The 21,603-nt window shown below is 33.9% G+C and overlaps 1 protein-coding gene across 15 annotated transcripts in view; it reads right to left on the bottom strand.

Moving 5' to 3' along the window:
• ROBO2 (roundabout guidance receptor 2) overlaps window positions 1-21,603 on the bottom strand; it is a 1,367,338-nt gene that overhangs the window by 63,125 nt on the left and 1,282,610 nt on the right. For all 15 annotated transcript variants that reach the window (XM_019659929.1, XM_019659930.1, XM_019659932.1 and 12 more), the window contains 3 exons: window positions 13,701-13,932; window positions 10,628-10,752; window positions 8,229-8,400 (listed from right to left, as the gene is read on the bottom strand). In XM_019659929.1, coding sequence (XP_019515474.1) covers window positions 8,229-8,400; window positions 10,628-10,752; window positions 13,701-13,932 — 529 coding nt within the window. The remainder of the gene's footprint in view (window positions 1-8,228; window positions 8,401-10,627; window positions 10,753-13,700; window positions 13,933-21,603) is intronic.

The following is a 21,603-nucleotide window of genomic DNA, read 5'->3' as shown; positions in this document are numbered from 1 at the left end:
ACAAAAGAAGAATATTACTTCTAAGCCTGTGTAAGGCTGTTTATTCTGTTTATACAATATCTTAACTAATGGTCCCTTAATGGAACTTTCTGGAATGAAACCTAAACTGAGAAGGAATAGATGAAACAGTACATGGTCTGGCATAAGACAAATCTAAAATTATCAGCTATAAATTACATCAAATGCCAATACATGATTTAATTAAAGCATAGGGGAAATGAGGTAGAGCTTGAATCACTTCAAGTACTGTTTCCAGTACTGAATAGATAATAGGGAAAGCATAAATTGAAACAGAAAAGGAGATTAGCCATCACTAAATCACTTTTCAACTAAGGAAAAACAGTTGTGTAGATAAGGTTATCAGACAAGATGTTAAGGTAGATATGCAGGGGTAATTAAAGAAACAATTAAGGGCTTCTTCAGTACAACAGTAGATATTAAAAAGAAATAAATCTCTTAGGACAAATAGCCTTTTCCTGGTTGAATTGTGCTCATGCGTGCGCGTGCGCGCACGCGCACGTGCATGTGTGTGTGTGTGTGTGTGTGTGTGTGTGTGTGTGTGTGTGTATTTCAAGTGGTACAATATTCCATTTTCTATGATTATAAGTTGGATATTGCATATTCTAACTACATGAATAGGAGATGAAATCTCCTAATCATTTATTAGATTATTTTTTATTTCACAGAAACATTTGAAAACAGTTGTATGATACACTAAACTAAGTTAAAGGGTACTCATTATTCATTTGAAACCTAGCCTTTTTTAAAATAACACAAAAGTTAAGCAAAATTTCCATTTAATTTAAAACAATCTAATTAAATTTATTTATTATTTTAAGTTACTATACAATTGTTCAGTTCTTAACTGTCATGATGTGAGCTTGGTGAAATGGTACTCTTGTAATTACTTACTTGCCTCCCAGTAAAATAAATCCCTCAAGTATGGTGAAGCAAATAGGTATTAACTACTAAATAAAAACAACAAAACTTTCCCATGCTTGAGAACTATATTTATTATTAAAGAGTGTAGAAAATAAAAATATAGGTATTTGGGAATCTTACTTATCTTTGAGTTAAAAAAAATATTCAGGCAATCCATTTCATATATGTACTAGAGGGACTGAAAAACAAAGCTTTGTTTACTTACCTAGAAGCTTTCATAAAAAACTATACCTTTTAAATATGTTTCATATATAGCTTTTTAAGTTAAAAATAATAGCTTATATCTAAATACTATAAATGGAATATGAAGATATATATGTCTATATATAGACATATATATATATATATATATATATATATATTCAGTTAAATCCTTTTGGGTTTACCTGCATTTCTTTCTTATTCCAATTTATTTTAGGAAAATCTCAGAAGGGAAAGATCATAGGTTTCCCTCAGGTTAAGAAATTAATTCAGTCTGTTTGACTAATTAAGAAAGGGAAGGCAATTTAGAAGAAAGTTAATGCCATACATTTTTCTCTTTAATGCTTTTAATATATAAATGAAAGAAAACTTGGAGAATCTGAAAAAAATTTACAATTATGACTGAATATTAAATCTCTCCATATATGATAAATACTTTGTAAGAAGAAACAATTTTCCAGAAATTGGTAGTATGCTCTGTGTGCATCATTTCAGAAAATAAGCAGAAAACCTTGGGAATGGCACATTCACTTGTACCAACCTTTAGACAAGTGCTTTTAAAATATGTAAACTCCAAAAAAAAATATTTGTAAAAGTTAATAACATTGACAAGCAAATAAAAGCAGGGAGAGCTAAGGATTTTGCCTCTTGAAAGAAGGGACACACACTAGGGAAAATATGCATTAGGAGGCCTTTTGTCTCCCTTAAATATCTCTAGGAAGCTAGAACTCAAGCTGAAAAACTCAATCTTATTGATATGATGTGTCAGAGGATAGACTTCAGGGTTGTCAGAGAAAATGAAAAATTAAAGAAGAAGCCATGCGAAAGAGGAGGTTACAGGGGAATGATGTTCCTACATTTGCATATAAATCTCCACCCCCCCAACCCCCCATCTGCTAGGATGAACTCTAAACTGCACGTGCAGAAAGAAGATTCCAAAGATCTGGTGAAAACATAAAGCTAGAAGACTGAAAAGCCTCAGCAGACTTTTTCAGTTGATGTCCACTGCAGAGAAGATTGTGTTTGAAGTTTTAATTTCATCAAGTTAGAAGCATTAGATAAACACCTTAGGCTTTTCACTGAAACCTCAAAAGGGCCATGCCTTAGAATTAAAGATCAAACTAAGGATTTGCCCTAAGGATGAGGTTAAAAGACGAACAGCTTCATACTAACAAAATATAAAAAATAAGCCAGTACAAGATCAAGATAATCAGCCAGTAACGTAACCACCCCTAGAACAAAATTAACACTTTTTAGGAATTCAAAAAAATGTATAGTATGTCATGTTCAATGTCCAGTATACAGTAAAAAATTACTAGATATGAAAAATAGGCAAAACAATAATAAAATACTAGAAAAAGATGACCCAAGGTCAAGAGAAAAAATAATCAATAGAAATAGACCATTAGATGACACAGATGTTGAAATTGGGAGAAAAGAACTTTAAAGTAGCTATTATAATATGTACATGAAGTTAAATTAATACTCAAAATAAATGAACACATGGAAATTTTCAGAGGGAAATGGAAAATGTAAAAGATAACAAATTGAAATTCTGGAACAGGAAAGTGTATTATATGAAATGATAATTCACTGAATACTTCCATTTCTGCTCATGAAGAAATAACAAGTATGCAATCTCAACATAAATAATTAGGAAACTTGGCAAAATATGTGAAACAAAAGAACAGGACGGTGAGAAGGGGAAATAAATAAGGGGAATGTTATTTCCATAGCTTTCTATCTGGAGAAAATTTAAAGCAAAATCAATAATAATACTTTAGTTTGTATATTCGCATTTATTGCATGTATAGAAGTAAAAGATACAGCAATAGCAAAAAGAATGAGATGAAGGAAAATGGAATTATATTTTCTTAGATCCATATATTCAGGCAAATCTTTGAGTAACTACAAAAAAGAGATATAGTTAATAATCCAATAGTAGACATAAAATATAATACACAAAGTTTTTAATGAATTCAAAAGAAATCAGGAAATTAGGAAAATAGAAACATAGCTAGAAAATAAATAAGAAGATGGTAATTTTAAGCCCAAACATAGCAAATGAATTGAATTTAAAATGACAGTCTAAAGACTCCAATTAAAAGGAAAAGATTGTTTTATCGAATAAAAAAGTAGAACTACGAATATACAATTAAAAAAATGGAAATATGGGGCCGGCCGAGTGGCGCGATGGTTAAGAACTGGCTTGGAACGCCAGAGGGCCCTGGTTCGGATCCCACATATGAGGGCCAGTGACACTGCCCTCCACAGCTAAGATGCTGTACAACAGCTCAACCTGGTGCTGGGCTGCCATGAGTTGCCGGCGATGGCGTAGGCTGCAGCCCCTGCTGCAGTGGGTTGCCATAAGCTACCGTATGTAGCCAGCAGCCAGCGTGAGCAGCCAGCAGCCAGCGTGAGCAGCCAGCAGCCAGCGTGAGCAGCCAGCAGCCAGCGTGAGCTACCCTCCAGAAGCCGGCAACTGATCTGCCTCACCCTGGAAGAGCACAATGATGGTGCCAACTTGGACCAGTGAAGCAACGTCCTCCACAACTAGACTGAAGAACAAAAAGGACAGAAACTTGTCTGTTCCCATCCCCCCAATTCCCCAATAAAATATCTTCAAAAAAAAAAGAAATATATTAAACATTAAATACAGAGAAACAGGAGTTAAAATAAAAGGATGAAAAAAGCACAAACCATGTTATAAAATGATGTGGCTATACTAATACTAGACAAAGAAAATTTTAAGACAAAAATTTTACTAGGAAATAAAGTAAGGCATTTCATAACGATAGAGGGTAAGTTCATTGAGAAGCTATAACAATCCTAAAATGTATTCACTTTAAGCAGAGTAGCAAAATAAGTGAAACAAAAACTTATAGACAGAGCTTTTTCATGAAGATGGCACCAAAAGCGAAGAATGAAGCCCGAAGCCCCTGCCCCTCCCAAAGCCAAAGCCAAAGCCAAGTCTTTGAAGGCAAAAAAAGCAATGCTTAAAGGTGTCCATGGCCACAAAAAAATAAGACCTGCACATCACCCACCCTCTGAAGGCCCAAGATGCAGTGGCTCCAAAGGCAGCCCAAGTATCCTCAGAAGAGCGCCCCCAGGAGAAACAAGCTTTACCACTGTGCCATCACCAAGTTCCCCCTAACTACCGAGTCAGCCATGAAGAAGATAGAAGACAACAACACACTGTGTTCACTGTTGATGTCAAGGCCAACAAGCACCGCATCCAACAGGCTGGGAAGAAGCTTTATGACATTGACGTGGCCAAGGTCAGCACCTTGATCAGGCCTGATGGAGAGAAGAAGGCATATTTTTGACTGGCTCCTGACTAGGATGCTTTGGATGTTGCCAACAAAATTGGGATCATCTAAACTGAGTCAGCTGGCTAATTCTAAGTATAAAATTTTTTCACTGTAAAACAACAAACAAAAAAAACAAAAACAACAACTTTTAGACAGATAGGAGAAATACACAAACCTATAATTACAAAAAATTTCCAGACTCATTTTTGGTAATTGTAAAAATAGAAAATCAATAAGGACCTGAATAATACTACCAACAAACTTGATCGGGAATTTATAGAACATTCCACTCTAAAACAGAAAAATGCACATACTTTGCAAATGCACAAGGAGCATTCATGAAGAACAAATTCTGGGCCATTAAAATAAATCTCCATATTTAAAAGGCCAAAATCAAACAAAGTACATTCTCTGACCTCTGTAGATTTAAATTAGAAATCAGTAACAAAAGGCTATCTGGAAAATCCCAAAACATTAGGAAATTTAACAACACACTTCTAAATAACCTCTGCAAAAAAACAGAAATCCTCACTGGAAGTAGAAAGTATTTTCAACTCTATGATAAATAAAAACATAGCACATCAAAAATTATGTTAAAAAGTTATTAAAGTTATTAAATAGCATATAAAATGAAAAGATCAAAAGTTGTAAGATTCAGCTGAAGAAGTGCTTAGAAAATTTATCACTTTAAGTATTCATAATAGAAAGAAGAATGGTTCAAATCAGTGATATGTTTCTATTTTAAGAAGCAACATAAAAGTAAAATAAAAAATAGCAGAAATCGATTAATTACAAAACAAATAAAACTAACAAAGTCAAACATTTTTACTCTGAAAAAATTAATAAAATTGGTAAATCTTTATCAAGATTGATTAATACTGGACAGAGAAGGGAGAGGGAGAAGGTAGGGACAATGAAAAAGAGAAGAGAGAGAAAAAGAGTAAACATAAATCTCCAGTATATAAGAATAAAAGAGGTGGCATTATTACACATCTTGCAAAAATTACAATTAAGAAGATTACTGAATGTCAACTAAAATTTATATATATATATATATATATATATATATATATATACACACACACAGGATGTGGAGTACAGCCTAGGGAATAGTCAAAGGAATTGTAACAGCTATATACGATGTCAGAGGCGTAGTATATTGGGGAAGGGGGTTATCAGTTTTTGAGGGATGTAAATGTCATTGTTTTACACACCTGAAACTAATAAAAAAAATGCAATCAGAAAAAGTCAGATAAAGGGAAAGAAGAAGAAGAAGGAAGAAGAGGAGGAGGAGGAGGAGGAGGAGGAGGAGAAGGAGATTACAAATAAGGAGATACTGCAAATAGGTATTTGGTAATAAATTCAACAACTTAGATAAATGAGACAAATTCATTGGTGAGCAAAAACCAAAAATCCATTTGCCATTAGGCACATATGTCATCACTGAATTCTAGAATGTATTTAAGGAAAAAATAATGCAAAGCCTGAAAAAACTCTTACAGAATATAGAGGAGAAGGAATACTTCCCAATGCATTTTATCAAGTCAGCCACCCTGATTCCCCAAAAGGAAAGAAAACTACCAATCAATACTCCTCATAAACATAGATACAAAATTATTTACCAAATGTTAGCAAAGTCAGATCCAGTAATATATGAAAAATGAATAGTTTATCATGACCAAACAAGATTTATTCCAGGAATCCAAAGTTTATTTACCTTTAAAACCATTCAATAGAATTTACCATATTAACACAAATGAGAAAAAAAAGATTATTCAAATACACTAAAAAAAAGTATTTTGTAACTATTAAAATAAATAAGTGAAGTTAGTAAGGTCATAAGGTAAGGGGGTGACATATAAAATTAAATTTATATACAACGTAGAATAGTTGGAAAAGAAAATTTTATAAATCCACTTAATGTAAAAAATAAAACATTTGGAAAAATGTTTAACACAACATGTGTAAGACTACGCCCTGAAAACTACAAAATGTTGTTGTGGGCAAATAAATAATGGCGAGGTACATCATGTTGTTGGAAAGACTCACTACTAAAATATTTAATCTCTCCAATTTAATATATAGATTCACTGTAGTTTCAACCAATAATTGCAACATAATTTTGTAGAAACTGACAAGCTGATTTGAAAACATATGAAAAAGCAGGTCTGGAATAGCCAAAACAATTTTGTAGAAGAAAATGATGGAGTATTCACATTAACCAGATTTTACGACTTTCTATAAGCTACGGTAATTAAGACAGTGGTTTGGCATATAGATAGACATATAAACAAATGGAACAACACAGGGAATCCAGGAACGGATCCATACTTATGTGATTACCTGGGGAAAGGATATATCAATAAATGATGCCTGCACAATTTTATATACATTTGGAAATAAGTAAGCCTCAACCTTCAAACCATATGCAATTACTTGAAGATGAATTATAAACCTAAACATAAAAGCTAAAATCATAAAACTTATAGAAGAAAATATCTTTGCTCTCTAGAGGTAGGACATGAAACATGAAAGAAACATTTTATAAATGGTAATTTACCAAATTTAAAACATTTGTTCATCAAAAGACACTATTAAGAAAATGAATAAAGAATCATAGACTAGGAGAAAATATTTGCAATACAAATGTATGACAAAGAATTTGTATCTAGAATATATATGTAACTCTTTCTAATCAGTAACAGGAGACAAACAACATGATTTTAAAAAGGCAAAGACTTGAAATTTCACAAAAGAAAATATGTGAATGTCTGAAAAGCACACATAAATTTACTCAACGTCATTTAGTCACCAAAGAAAACAGAAGTGAGGTCCTCTTCTTATACACTCACTAGAATGGCTAAAATTACAGACTGGCAACATCAAATGTGGGTGAAATGTAGAAGTATTAGAAATCATATTCTTTGCTAGTGAGAGTATAAAATTATACAACAATTTGAAAAACTGCTTAAAGTTTCTTATAATGTCAAATTATATCAACCCCATTATCCAGAAATTCAACTTCTAAATACTTCTCCAAAAGGAATAAAAACATATGTAATCAAAAAGGCTTACACAAGAATTTCATTCCCTGAAGAGAAAAGCAGAAAAACAAAATATGATATACTCACACAAATGAATACTGATCAGAAATAAATCATGAATTGCATCATATATACATGAGTGAATCTCAAAAACATTATGTTTAGTGATAGAAGCCAGGTAAAAAAAATATTCTCTATGACTCCATTTACATGTATTTCAAGAACAGGCAAACATAATCCATGGTGATAGGGAACAATTTTCTATAATAATGATAGCAGATTTAATAGGGATTTCTTCTTTGGGATAGTATGTTTGGATTATAAAGTTTCTGGCCTGTTTCTGGTTAAATTTTGACATTTTTCTGTCTAAGAGACAACATATAGATATAAATCATACATTTTCTTCAATAATTGCCTAATTTCCTGTTATATTTCAATGGCATCAAAATTACTAATGAAATTATTGATTGAAAATAATTTTCAAACAAACTTTCAGAAGTTAAACTCTTAGTGATTATAATTTTAAGACGTTTGTGGGAGTCAAAAGAGCATCCACAATTGCTAATCGTTTCTGTAAGAAACTCTAATCCGCTAACCATTTGACTATATGATGTGTGCACCCTATCACTCATTACAGCACATCCACTGTTAGGGTGTAGATTTAAAAAATAATCTACCTTGTTACCAGCTGATTGATTCTGAAGCACAAACCACATAAGTTGTTACTCACCAATGATTATTGGTTGCGGTTCACTTTTTACTCCAACCCCTGCACTGGTACTAGCGGCGACCTCTACCCGGTATTGAATTCCTGGGAACAATCCGCCGATTATTACAGACCGAATAGCGGCATCCACAGTTTTGTTGATATGAAATCGTGTTTCATTCCCCAGACACCAGATCTACAGAAGTGTAAAGTGAATAACAACAGAAGATAAGAGATATTATCCTTTCTGGTAATTAGATCAATATAATACATAGTTTTTTAGTAGTGACAAATCTATTTCCTAGGCTTATAGTTTTGTAAATGACATTTTCTAAAACCCAATTCTGCAGTGTGTGTGTGTGTGTGTGTGTGTGTGTGTGTGTGTGTGTGTGCGTGTGTGTGTGTGTATTAAAGGAAGACAATAAGGAAAGCTAAAACCATGCCATGTTCCTTTATATATGACAATCAACACTGAATGCTCATAACACAGTAAGTAATTCCCTTAACACCTCTGGAAAGTGGTCCTTGATTGAAAATAGCATTGGCACACAGATTAAAATATATAAATCCCTCGGCTTAATTTATTTATCAAGATTATTATACACATAATCTTTTAAAACATGGTGGTTATGAGTTGTAATATTCAAGGTATATAGGTGTACATCCAAATAATTTATATTTCATTTAAGAAAATGTTAACATACACAGAAGTAGTTAACAAGATTAATTTACTTAAGTTATAGGTATTGACTGAGATGAAATTAAAGTGCATATTTACATTGACAGTAATAAATCTTAATATTGATCAAAACATATTCACACACGTATACATGCATGACAACAAAGTCATGCAAAAAATCTTTAAACACTGACGAGAGGAAAGCTGGGCTTTTACTTCAAGTAAGAATCAAATTTTAAGGCACATTTTCTTCTTGGATTGGAAACTATAACTATAAAATGTATTACAAAAAAATTCTGTGCTATATACGTATTTGTATTCATATTATACAGTATTTTATAATCTACATGCAGACACATAAGTAGGAACACACAGGGTTCTTTTTCTGAAACAGCTAAGTTCCTGAAACATTTTCTTTAAAATAATTCCTGTGAATTGTATTCTTTTATTTACACTATGATACCTGTGTTATTAATTAAGGAATATTTAGCCCTTACTGAAATATATATTTTGTTACCAAAATATGACAATTTCATATGAGTAAAAAATTGTATAATTTAAATTATCAATTTTTAGTAAATGTAAGATTAGGATATTTAGTCCTAGATGATACAAAGGTTAAAATCCTAACTTTATTAAAACACTCACACACACACACACACACACACACACACACACACACACACACCAAAGATTATTTTTTGCTCTTAAAACAATGTGTTTTAACAGTTGCAAAACTTTAGAATCTACATAATTATGCTATTGTTAAAGCACTCATTCTTATATTTCTTATATGTGTGTCTTTATAATGTGATGGGGGTAAGTTTAAATGCTTATGCATATTCTGCCCATTTGTTTCAGTAAATTAACCATTAACTTAAAATTCTATTTAAAATTTATCATTTTTTTAGAAATAACATTAAAAAAATTCAATCTGCAATGTTTTGAGTGAAATTATTCAGCTTAATTTCACATACCATGCATTAAATTCTGGGGTGAAGTGGGGTGTCCAGTTTTCTATTCTCAGAGATTAATCTAGTATGTTATTGTCAGAATTCTATAAATATTTATTAACAGCAAAAACTCATGGTATTAACATTTTTACAAGGTTTAATGAGGTGTTTTACTCTCACATGCAGTCTAATTATATCACTTAATCAAAATCTTTTTTTCTAAAAGTTGGACATCTTCTGTTTCTTAAATAGCAAATGCTGGTGAGGAAACAAAGGATATATGCTGTCTCTAAACAGTAACAAGTTCAATTGAAAAATGAGAAAATCAGTCACATTTTGTAAGTCAGTTTTTTCAAAATTTATATTTTCAATGGCTCCCTTTTTCCCCAGTGAAATACTTCCCAAAATCTCAATAAATTGATAAAAGCAGAACTTAGAGTGAAAGCTGGCATTGCCCATACTCTACTGGTACCCCAACTCTCTAAATCCCTGAAGCAGCTTTTTCAGAACACAGGTTCAGAATGCAGCCTTAGGCCTGTTACACAGAGATCTAACACCAAAAAACACTCCACTGCCATGGTTTACTTGGGCAAGTGAGTTTGCGTTATCTGCAACCTTGGTGTTAAGTTCTAATCCCCTATGCATGTATTTCTTTACCTGTCACACAAAGATATAAAAAAAAATTAGTTTACACTCAAGCTCAATAAAGAGGGACACTACAGATGGACCTCATCCATGTGACACTGAGACTCCCTCTGTCAGCCACCCTTCTTCACTAAGGCCCTTCCTACCTTGTATTCTTGGATAATTCCATTCTGATGATCAGGCGGAGGAGGATCCCAGGAAACACTGATACTTGTGCTATTGTGGCTTCCAACGGTCAGCACAGTGACAGATTGTGGAGGGGCACTTGGGGCTGCAGAGGAAGTAATTAGAATAAATACAACCGGTGAGTCTTGGAGTGCATTAATGCTGCTTACAGAATACGAATGTGAAGACAAGATGCAGGAGGGTCTGGTTTCCAGTAGTTATAAATTTGCATACAGCATTCAACAGTGACAGTTTTTTACAAAATGTCTTTTAAATATAATGGTTGGATTTAAAGCAAATACAATAGCTGTGGTAATGTTCACTCAATAATAAACTGAACAGCTAACAGTCTAATGAGTGTTTTCTATATACATCCAGCAATGAGCTAAATGTAGGATTTAATTCTCACAATAATCTCAGGAAGTAAAAACAGCTCTTATCTTAGTTTTATAGGTACTAAAGCCTACTGCAAGAGACTATCTAAGTCAAGCAACAATGTAGAATTTGAACCCAAGTATGTCTAATTCTACAACTTTGATTCTTTTTACTCTAATAGGCTCTTGTTTTGAAAAATATATACAATAAAACCTTGGATTACGAGTAACTTGGTTTTGAGAGTGTTCCACAAGATGAACAAACATTGCTATTAGGTTGGTGCAAAAGTAATTGCGGTTTGCAATTACTTTTGTACCAACCTAATAATACATTACTTGGTAAATAAGCCATGTCTTAGAATATGAGTAGTTTATTTCTGGAATGAATTATGCTCACAAACCAAGGTATTACTGTATATATATATATATATATATATATATATATATATATATATATATACACTGCTATCAAAAATATTCCAAGAGGATGTACTCCAAATTGTATCAGTCATTATCTCTGAGTGGTGGCATTACTGACAACCTTTTTGTTTTATTTTAGTTTGTGTTTAATAAATAAAGAGAAACACAGCTATAAATTTCACCACCACCGACAAAAAAATATTTATTTTCATATTGGGAAAATAATTGTCTGTTATAAACTGACCCGTAATTTAAGATTTAAGACTTATTTTATATTGATGGACAAGGAACTCTGAAGTTATAAATGACAACAGTTCATGTTGGGTCAAATGTGAAATTGACAGATTTTAATGTCTTACAGTTCTCTTCCTTTATGGTGTCTCCTATAGCCATACTGAGAAAAGGTGAGTAAGAGAAAATAAAATCTGATTTTAGACTGCAGCGTGTCTCATCCCATGTATCTGAGAGCTAAGAAATACTAATTTTGCTGGAAAACATAAATTCTCAGTGAATCTATGAGTTTAAACGGAAGGAAGGAAAATCAATATCAAAGTACTATCAGTTAAAACAAAATTCAAGGATTTTGTGGTTAGAGAATTTTTATATAGAAAGGTCAACACTTTCATAACTCTACACAACATAGCCCTTTGAAAATATGTACAATTGAATTGTAAAATATATTTTTAAAGCCTATCAATCATCTCCCACTTTGGTAAATTTGTCATGACATATATTTCAGAGGTATGGCCGTATCTGCATTGAGAAACAGGGCACACACACACCAAAATGCTACTATTTATTATTCCTCTGTGTAATAATGTTCCAAAATACAGCATGGTGACATAAATCCAACGACTAGTCTATCAGTTTTGCAGTTATTAAGCAGGTTGGATTGAAAAATAACTTCTGAGAACTGGTTTCCCATTTGCCTTGCTGCTGGCTTGGGGAGAACACCGTGCTTGCTTCCTGACAGGTCAATTATTCCTGTGCTCAGCTTCTTCCTATCAATGTGAAAGAACCCAAATCACCACTCATCGTTTCCAGACACAGGCCAGCTGAGTTCCATTCGTTACCTTCTGAAGGCCACAGAAATCAGAGATGAACTATACCGAATGGTGACAAATGCCTAATCCAGAGGAAAATTCTAACTGTAGTGAAATTGCTTTTTGGAAGCGTGCTTCAAACATATTGAATTTACTCACCCTACTGATTAGTCTCACAGATTTTCAACATACAGTGAAATTTAATGGGGATGAAGACACTATTATTAATTTTTAGTAATTTTATTTTACATATTCTCAAAGTAGATTAATGATGGCTTTAAAAATATGCTTTTCTGCCCATGTCAGTGTATCACACAGTAAACCAATGTCAAGATAACATTTTCACAAGGTTGTTTATTATAAGATATGCATAATTTCAAAGTTCTTGGTCAAATACAAACATCTACAAGTTAGCATGAGCAACCTATATATATTTTCTTAAGGCTGCTCTTATATTAATTTACATAAAATATGTTTAAAATGTCTTTTTATGGGAGCGGTATATATAACATTAGTAGAAAAGCAGAAAAGGGGAAAATGACTTATACTTGGCATCTGACTTTTATTTTTTACTTTGATGATACAATTTATAAAAAGTCTCTAGTTAAGAGAAGGAGATACTAGTAAATGGACAGGATGAAACCTACATTCATCTCATGTCCATCACAGGCTGACTCTAAAATATCTGTAGGCAGGAAACTTCCAAAGGGGAGAGAGGGAGGAGGTGACACTAAGAAGAAAGCTGTTGCAAACACGCACCGGCGTCCTGAACTAGAAATTATGAGTCAGACTGCCAGAGGTCACAGGGAGGGAGGCTTATGAAAGAAAATGGCATTCTTTACTACAGCAAAAAAAAAAAAAGAGTGACAATGAACAGCCTGTACTCGTGATTCTCCAGCAGTCTGTCTTCTAATGAAGCCAAGTGAGCCTAATCCACATAAAAACACATGGGAAATTATTATCGTCAAATTCCAATGTACTGACAGAGAGGATTTGGGGCAAATGTTTACTTAGGAAAAATTCAAATTACTTGAATGTCGTTTTTCATTTTTCTTTTTGAGTTGTCAGATTCTATGGAGTTCTCAGAACAAAACAATAAAATGACATTTCCAAGATTCACCTCTTGTAACTCTTCTAAAGAAGATAAACTAGAAATCAACGGAAAATGGTTTCATTATAGCATAAGTTTGGTTTTTGTTAGAACTTGGATTACTGACCTTCTTCAGTAGTACGAACTGTTTTAGATTCACTATCCATTCCTTGGAACTCATTAAAATATGGTCGGACTTTAATTTCATAAGTCACCCCCTTTTTCAGATTGACTAAGACAGCATTTCGCTCAGTTGGGACTTTGGCATCTAAATTCTGCCAGGTAGCTGTAGCCTGCAGGCCTGAGGTCTGACGATACATCACGCGGTAGCCTTGAATAAACTGGGGCTGGCGATCAACCTGAAAAACACAGCAAAAAGCTTTTGAAATGAAAAGGAAGTATTTTAGGCACCACAGTGGACCCATCTTTATTTCTCTTGTCCCTATCTTGGTCCTCATCCACCATCATCTGAATGATGCCATGGCTTTCGAATTCACCTCCCTGCTTCTTACATCCTCTTCCCATTCTGAGTTCACACTGCTCCCTTATTTCAAAAATGAAGAGTGGGACAACTCTCTCTCCTGTTTAAAACACCTCCTAGTATCTAAGATACCTACTTAATTCCAACTCACTGGATTAGCACAAAAGCCTAGACCTAGACCTGCCAATTTTTCCAACTTCATTTTTCATCTGTTCGACCTTTTTGTGTATTCCACAGTTCTTATTCTTATGATTTACATATAATGTACTATTTGTCAGGGATATCCATTCTCATCCCATTTGCATTCATGAATACCTTCACTCACGCAAAGTATTTTTTGAGTTCCTGCTTATAAATGCCAGAAATTTTGTTAAACTTTGGGGATAAAAAATGGAGAAGGAGGGCTGGCTTAGTGGTGTGTTGATTAAGAGCTGGCTTGGGACACCAGAGGGCCCTGGTTCGGATCCCACATATGAGGGCCAGTGACACTGCCCTCTACAGCTAAGATACTGAACAACAGCTCAACCTGGAGCTGGGTTGCCGTGAGTTGCCGGCGACAGCGTAGGCTGCAGCCCCTGTGGCAGTGGGTTGCCATGGGCTACCGTGTGTGGCCAGCAGCCAGTGTGAGCGGCCAGCAGTCGCTGTGAGTGACTGTCCAGAAGCCGGCAGCTGATCTGTCTCTCCCGGGAAGAGCGCAATGATGGTGCCAACTTGGGCCAGTGAAGCAACGTCCTCCACAACTAGACTGAAGAACAAAATGACAGCAACTTGTCTGTTCCCCTTCCCCCAATTCCCCAGTGCTGTTCCCATCCCCCAATTCCCCAATTAAAAAAAAAATCTTAAAAAAAAAAAGAATACCTTTGTCCTTTAAAAAAAAAATGGAGAAGGAAAGTAGAGTTGGTCCCTGCCCTCACGGTGTTTACCGTCCAGGTGAAAGATGGGCATCATCTAAGAATTACCCAAACAATGTCAAGTTACATTCATAAAAAAATAAACACATTACGAATGAGATGTGCAAGGGCTAAGAAAGCCTAGAGTGGAGATGAAGTTTACTGAATCAGGAAGGAAAGATAAAGTTTCCCTGAAGAAGATCTTCAAAGATTTGAGATCTGCAAAGGACAGCAGGATGTATCCAGTGGAAGAAGTGTAGCAACAGGATGTATAAAATTCCTGTTGGTGGAGGAAGCATATGTGAGAGACCGACAGCTGCAGAACTAGAGCATCTGTTTTTTGTGGGGTTTTCCCCCCAATATATGTGTGTTTATTTCTTCTTTTTATTTAAAATTCGTTTTCAGGTGTACAAAACTATACAATAGTTATCCTTTTCACCCCTCACAAAGTGACAACCCCCCTCCTCCAATCCACCTCCCCCGACATCATACATATCTATTACAATTCTATTGACTCCACTCCCCACACTATACTCCACATCCCATGACTATATATATATATATATATATATATATATATATATATATATATATATATATAAAATTATAGTTGACATACAATATTATTCAACTTCAGCTTCACGTATACAGCACAGTGATCAAGTCTCTACACTGTCCATGAAGTGGTCTAACAAGACATGTGTCCATCTGACACCCTACAAAATATTTACAACATTATTGATGCATAGAAAAGCTTACACCCATTAGCAAATGTTAAATTAAAGACTTTTGTTAATTTGCCAACTTCTGGTTTCTTCAATCGTCCCACTACTGATACAATTTGATAACTTTCTTGATTCTTTCATTTATTCATTCAAGGCACAGAGGATAAGCAACTGTTTTTAATGATTAGCTGGGATTTTGAATCTGAAAACTCATATCAAATAGAAATTTGAAAAAGTTGTTTGTTCACTCATAATAACTACATGAAAATTGAATACATAAAAATGCAAGCTAAAACAGAAACATATTCTCAATACACTTACTAAATCTTTACTGGAGTTTTACCATTTTTTCATTTTTTTTGGAGGGGGAAGTTCTCTTAGGTTTTTTAAACATTTTTTCAATGTCTTGCCGCATTTCTAGATATGCTTGACAAATATAACTATCATAGCACCTTCTCCAATTAATATTCCATACGTAATAATTTAATAACCATGTTCTTAAAAGCCTTTAACTTGACACATTTCACTGTCAAAATATGAAATTTAATGGAGAAGGGATGGAAAAACCTTATTCTAGGAAAGTTTAGGAAAGAAAATACAAAAGGTAATGATAGAAATGGATATTTCAGCTTTTAAAAAATGTATCCAATTGTTAACACATCATTAACAAAGGATTCTTTCATGTATTAACTTCTAACTTCTTCAGTTACCGCATTTTTCATGAGTTGCAACATTTTAAAGTATTTTTACACGAAGGCAAAACATGCAAAAACACAGACTCTCAATCAAAATAGGCTGGAACACAGGTTCATTATTCTGTATTTAGAGTGTCCAAGCTAGAAAAAAATCCATGAAGTTGGAGAGCGTGAGCATGTGTGTTTCTATGTACAGCTAAGTCCAGTTTCGCAGATAAGTCTCAACAAGTAAGCATTTCTTTACCCGCCTGAGAGCTTTCTAACCCTCAATGATTTTCTGGAATAAGTGCTACACTCGTGTGAGGTTATGTCATGAAAAAGTAAGTCCAGCTCTGATGTCAAAGCTCATGATCTTTGAATCTTCATCCACGCTACCAGTTTGTGTCTGTACAAATGGACGCAGTTTTTGAAAATCAGTTGTTCTGACATTAAATAAAAACAATGCAACTCAAAAGCCAAAAGTTAAATTTATGAGACCCAAAGAGAGATACCTTTCATCAAAACTGTCAGTGTTCAAAAAAATCACTGCAGCATATGTTAAAACAACATTAAGCCTGTATTTTATAAACTTCTCTGCATTCACTTTAAGTGAATTTATATAGTGAAAAAAAGACATAACTCACAATAATAGCTTGTTAATACTGAAAGAAGCAAGCTGTGTTTTTAAGAAGAACATTAAGCAGCTGTTTCCAGATGAAGGGAGTCTGTAAATCAGGGTAAATTGGTTTTATCCATGTTTGGTTTTCATTAATTAAGTGTTTTAGGAACTTTATGAAGCTAATGTTTACTACACGGTATTGCTTTGCTCACTTCAGTGTACATTGCCTTCAACCCGTATATTCTAATGACCTACTTAATAATGATACAGCTTAACTTGATTTTGTGCAGTTGCAATACATTCTTTTCAGAAGGAAATTTGTTGTTACAGGTGGAAGAAAAAAGGAAAATGCTGAGCGCTACCTCTAAAAAAATAGGTGGAATTTTTATTGGGTACACGTTCTACACCATTGAATTCTGGAGCACATTTTGACAGGTGGTCATTTTCAAGTTAAACCATATGTTTGTTACTAGTTGTGATTATATAACAGTCTGGCTGCAATTCCATGGGATTATAGAATTTTTTTAAAATTGTGTTTTCTGAAACATGAATAAAAAAGTGTTGTCTTAAGGAAAAAGTAAAATGATGAGAGGTTCAGTCTCAATTGAGTTACAGCTTAGCCTCCTAAACTTTCTGAGCCTCAGGTTACTTAGTATTGCAAGGGCACAAAAACAATTAAATGACTAATAGAAGTTAAAGCACTTTTCAAGTTTTAGGTATACACAATGATAAAGCATCATTGTTGAGTAAAGGATATACTAAAAAAATAACGGGTGCCCTTATGTGGCCCTCACATCATCACTTTCATTAAAATGTTTAAATAAGATGCTTAATATCTATCCTTTCAATTAAAAAATCCACTTAAACTGAAAATGCAAAGTGAACTTTCTTGAGAGGGCTTAGTCTGCTAAGTAACTGATCTGAATTTAGCTGGGTTCTGAAATTCTACTTCACCAGGGCATGATTTCAACTCCAGGAGCTGTAATATTTAAGGGGCAAAGAGTTTGTGATACTTTTTGTCCTTGAGCCAAAACAAAACACACACACACAAACACAAACACACCCAAAAAAACAACTAGAGTAAACATTTTAAAATAAGAGATTAATTGCTATTTTCTTTGTGAAACAGCCATTTTCTTATCAATTCTGCCTACTGTCCTTATAAAGAGCAGTTATGTTTAAAATGTAGCATTTGCTAACTTTCGGTGCTTCGAGATTAGCCTTGTGGGATTTTCAGTACAAACATCATATATGTTTGGTAACTGAATCCTGCCAATCATTGATAAACCACCTAAATTGGCCCCAAATCTAAACACATGGGCTGGGGAATACATTTCTCTCTTCGAATCCCAACACATCTGGAACTCAAACAATGTGATCGTTTAAAGAATATACACATTTAGCAAGTTGAAAATATGACACTGAAAAAAAATATTTGGTCATAATTTCTTTGACAAATAACATCACCCCTAGTCTGATTTAATTTCACTACATTTACCTCTCAAATACATATTTATCTCATGCGTAACTCCAAATTCACGGGGAACAATATCCTGATATGATTAAACACTTTCTTTTGAAAAATAAAAATGTATGAAAACAACTGGTTTGATCATTCAGCAGATAGCTATTGAAAGGGTATTTCATAATTGATTCTCTGCTTTGAAAAAACAGAAATTAAAACATGGACTCTAGACTCACAGAAGTCAAGCTGCTGAGAGAGAGGGGTCCACAGACTAGAAATTACAAGCTTCTTGAGATATAGATATGAATATTACAAGGTCCTTAGTGAAAGAACCACCAGACAAGTGACCTGCAATTTGGATCGAATTTGATTTAGTCGTTTTAACTCAATAACTTTTAAAGTGATTAACTTCATAGATATAATGACTTTGATGCTTTTCCAAATAATTCCCAGTTAGAAGCAGCTTAAAAAAGCCCCTTCAAAACTTGCAACAGAGTAGATAAGGCTCTGTTTTTCAGTTGAAAATAAGGAAAAAATCTGCTATTAAAAATACAAATATTTCCTTGGCTTTGTTAGTTTTGTATGTAGTCAAAGCTACAGAAAGATGGAAGAGGCATGGCAGATAATACTCCTACTGTGCCATTGGAAACATGTCCCCTTCATGGGGAAGAAGAAGAGAAACCATTATATGCAAGAAACAGAATATGTCTATGTGAAATTACACCAAAAATGGAGTTAAAAACAATGTAATTCCAATCATAATTACTCTTAAACTATTATAAACTTAACCTTATTTTTGTTAAAGTGTTACTCAACATTGTACTCAGGAGACAAAAATATGGCTGATCACATGGTCTGGCTTAAGAAGTAACAAAATGCCCATCCAGGATCATATGTTGAAATCCCACCATTAAAAGGCCTTCTTTTTGACTAAATATTTGTCTACAGTTTATCTTTACAGTGAAAACACTAAAAGTAGATTTGAAGTAAGGAAATTCTAATGCTATAAAAAGACAGGGGATTTTGGGGACATTGGTCAACTTGTCTGCATTGGTTTCCTTTCCTAAAATTATAAAATTGGACTAAGCAGCACTAATGTCACTAAGATTCTCCTGTTCTAATGTAATAATGCCTCCATGTTTACTCAGATGAGTGGTGATATCTTTTCCTGTTAGGGCTTTTATCTCTGTCCACAGTCATGAAAACAGAATTTCCATGTTTCTCTGAAGTAGTTTTGTGTCTCTTTATATAGGGCTTCCCAACGTTTAGAACAAAATTGGTTCTTAAAAAATGCTTGTTGAACTGGATTTGTTCAAAGGATTTATTATTGAGAGGACACTGGGATAATTTTCTTCATTGTGTTTATACTTCAAACATAATTAAAAACTGATGAAAAATAACCAGTTTTCCTTTTTTAACTTGCTTTTTTGAGGAAGTTTTTGGAAATGAGCGGAATAGTTATTCATCTAAGTAAAGCAACTTTGACTACATTAAGCACGGGAAGGGAGGATAATCTAGTTTTTTTTTTATAGTAACTGTTCTATAACAAAAACAATAACAACAACAAAAAACTGTAATAATAAAAACATAATTCTAAATAGTTTCTAATTAAGATTATAAAGTAGAATTTTTTCTAGGTATCCATAACTAAAATGTCCATTATTATACAATATATAAGATCTACCACAAACACAGAAGGCTTAAAGAATATGTGCTCTTCTGTCATCCTGATGTATTTCCTTATGAATTTTTAGAGATTATAATAGAGAAATCTGGGTCATAAAGGAGAAGTTGGCACTAATTGTATTAGGCTCAGGGAAGATTATCTTGCTCTTCTCAAAACACAGACACACACATAGACACAGACATATGCACAAGTGTTAGCATTCTCCAATATGACTAAAATGGCTATTTTTATGCTATTTGTTGTTTCCACTGAAGGGGCTACCATGTGATCAAAACAGTTTGCATTTTGAAATAATAAGGGACAGATTAGCATTTAATAATATATGCAGTTAACCATTTTAGCATATACTAAATTATCAATTTATTTCTGAAAACCCATTAATTTTTTTATAACATGTCAAATTATTAAAATTATATATATGTTCTGGTGCTGCTGGAGGAGATTCAGATAAAAGAACATAAAGATGGTTGGTTTAAATTCAGAAGAAATCTTCATCAAAATTAAAATCTTTTGTGTTTCAAATGACATCCTTAAAAAATTAAAAAAACAGGGCCGGCCGTGTTGCGTGTTGGTTAAGAGTTGGCTTGGGACACCAGCTCTGAGCAGCAGGGCCACAGGTTAGATCCCACATGGGCCAGTGACGCTGCGCCCTCTACAGCTAAGATGGTGAACAACAGCTTGACCTGGAACCGGGCTGTTGTGAGTCGCGGGCAACGGTGTAGGTTGCAGTGAAGCTGCAGTGGGCTGCCATAAGCTACTGTGAGTGGCTGATAGCTGGTGTGAGCTTTCATGAGCTGCCAAGAGCCACTGTGAACGGCCGTCCAGTGGCCGACGACCTATCTGCCTCACCTGGGAAAAGCGCAATGATCACAATACCAACATGGGCCAGTGAAGTGACGTCCTCCACAACTAGACTGAAAACCAAAGGACAGCAACTTGTCTGCTCCCCTTCCTTGATTCCCCAACAGAGTTCTCCTCCCCCAATTCCCCAATAAAATCTTTAAAAATAAATAAATAAAAAACAAACCACAGGTTAACAGAAAATATTTAAAAATCATATATCTGATAAACAGTTTGTATCTAATTGTAAAGAACTCTAATAAGACTATAATAAGATGACAAACAACCCAATTTAAAAATGGGCAAATAATTTGAAGACATTTCTCTAAGGAAGATATACAAGTGCTCAAAAGCACTTGAAGAGATGCAAAACATGATTAGTCATTAAAAAAATGCAGATCAAAGCTACAGTGATATACCACTAATACCCACTAGAATGATTATAATAAAAAAGAAAAGTGTTGGTGAGAATATGAGAGAAACTGGCAAGGATGTAGACAAAATTGGAACATTCACATATTGCTGGTGGGAACATAAAATGGCATAACCACTTTGGAATGTATTTTGACATTCACCGCAATGCTAAACAGAACATTACCATATTACTCAACAATTCCTAGGTATATACCAACAGAAATATAAACATATG

This window comes from Hipposideros armiger, unplaced genomic scaffold, assembly GCF_001890085.2.
Source record: "Hipposideros armiger isolate ML-2016 unplaced genomic scaffold, ASM189008v1 scaffold_308, whole genome shotgun sequence".
NCBI classification, from domain to species: Eukaryota; Metazoa; Chordata; class Mammalia; order Chiroptera; family Hipposideridae; genus Hipposideros; species Hipposideros armiger.
The sequence above is the reverse complement of the archived record's forward strand: the minus strand, read 5'-3'. Positions and strand labels throughout refer to the sequence as shown.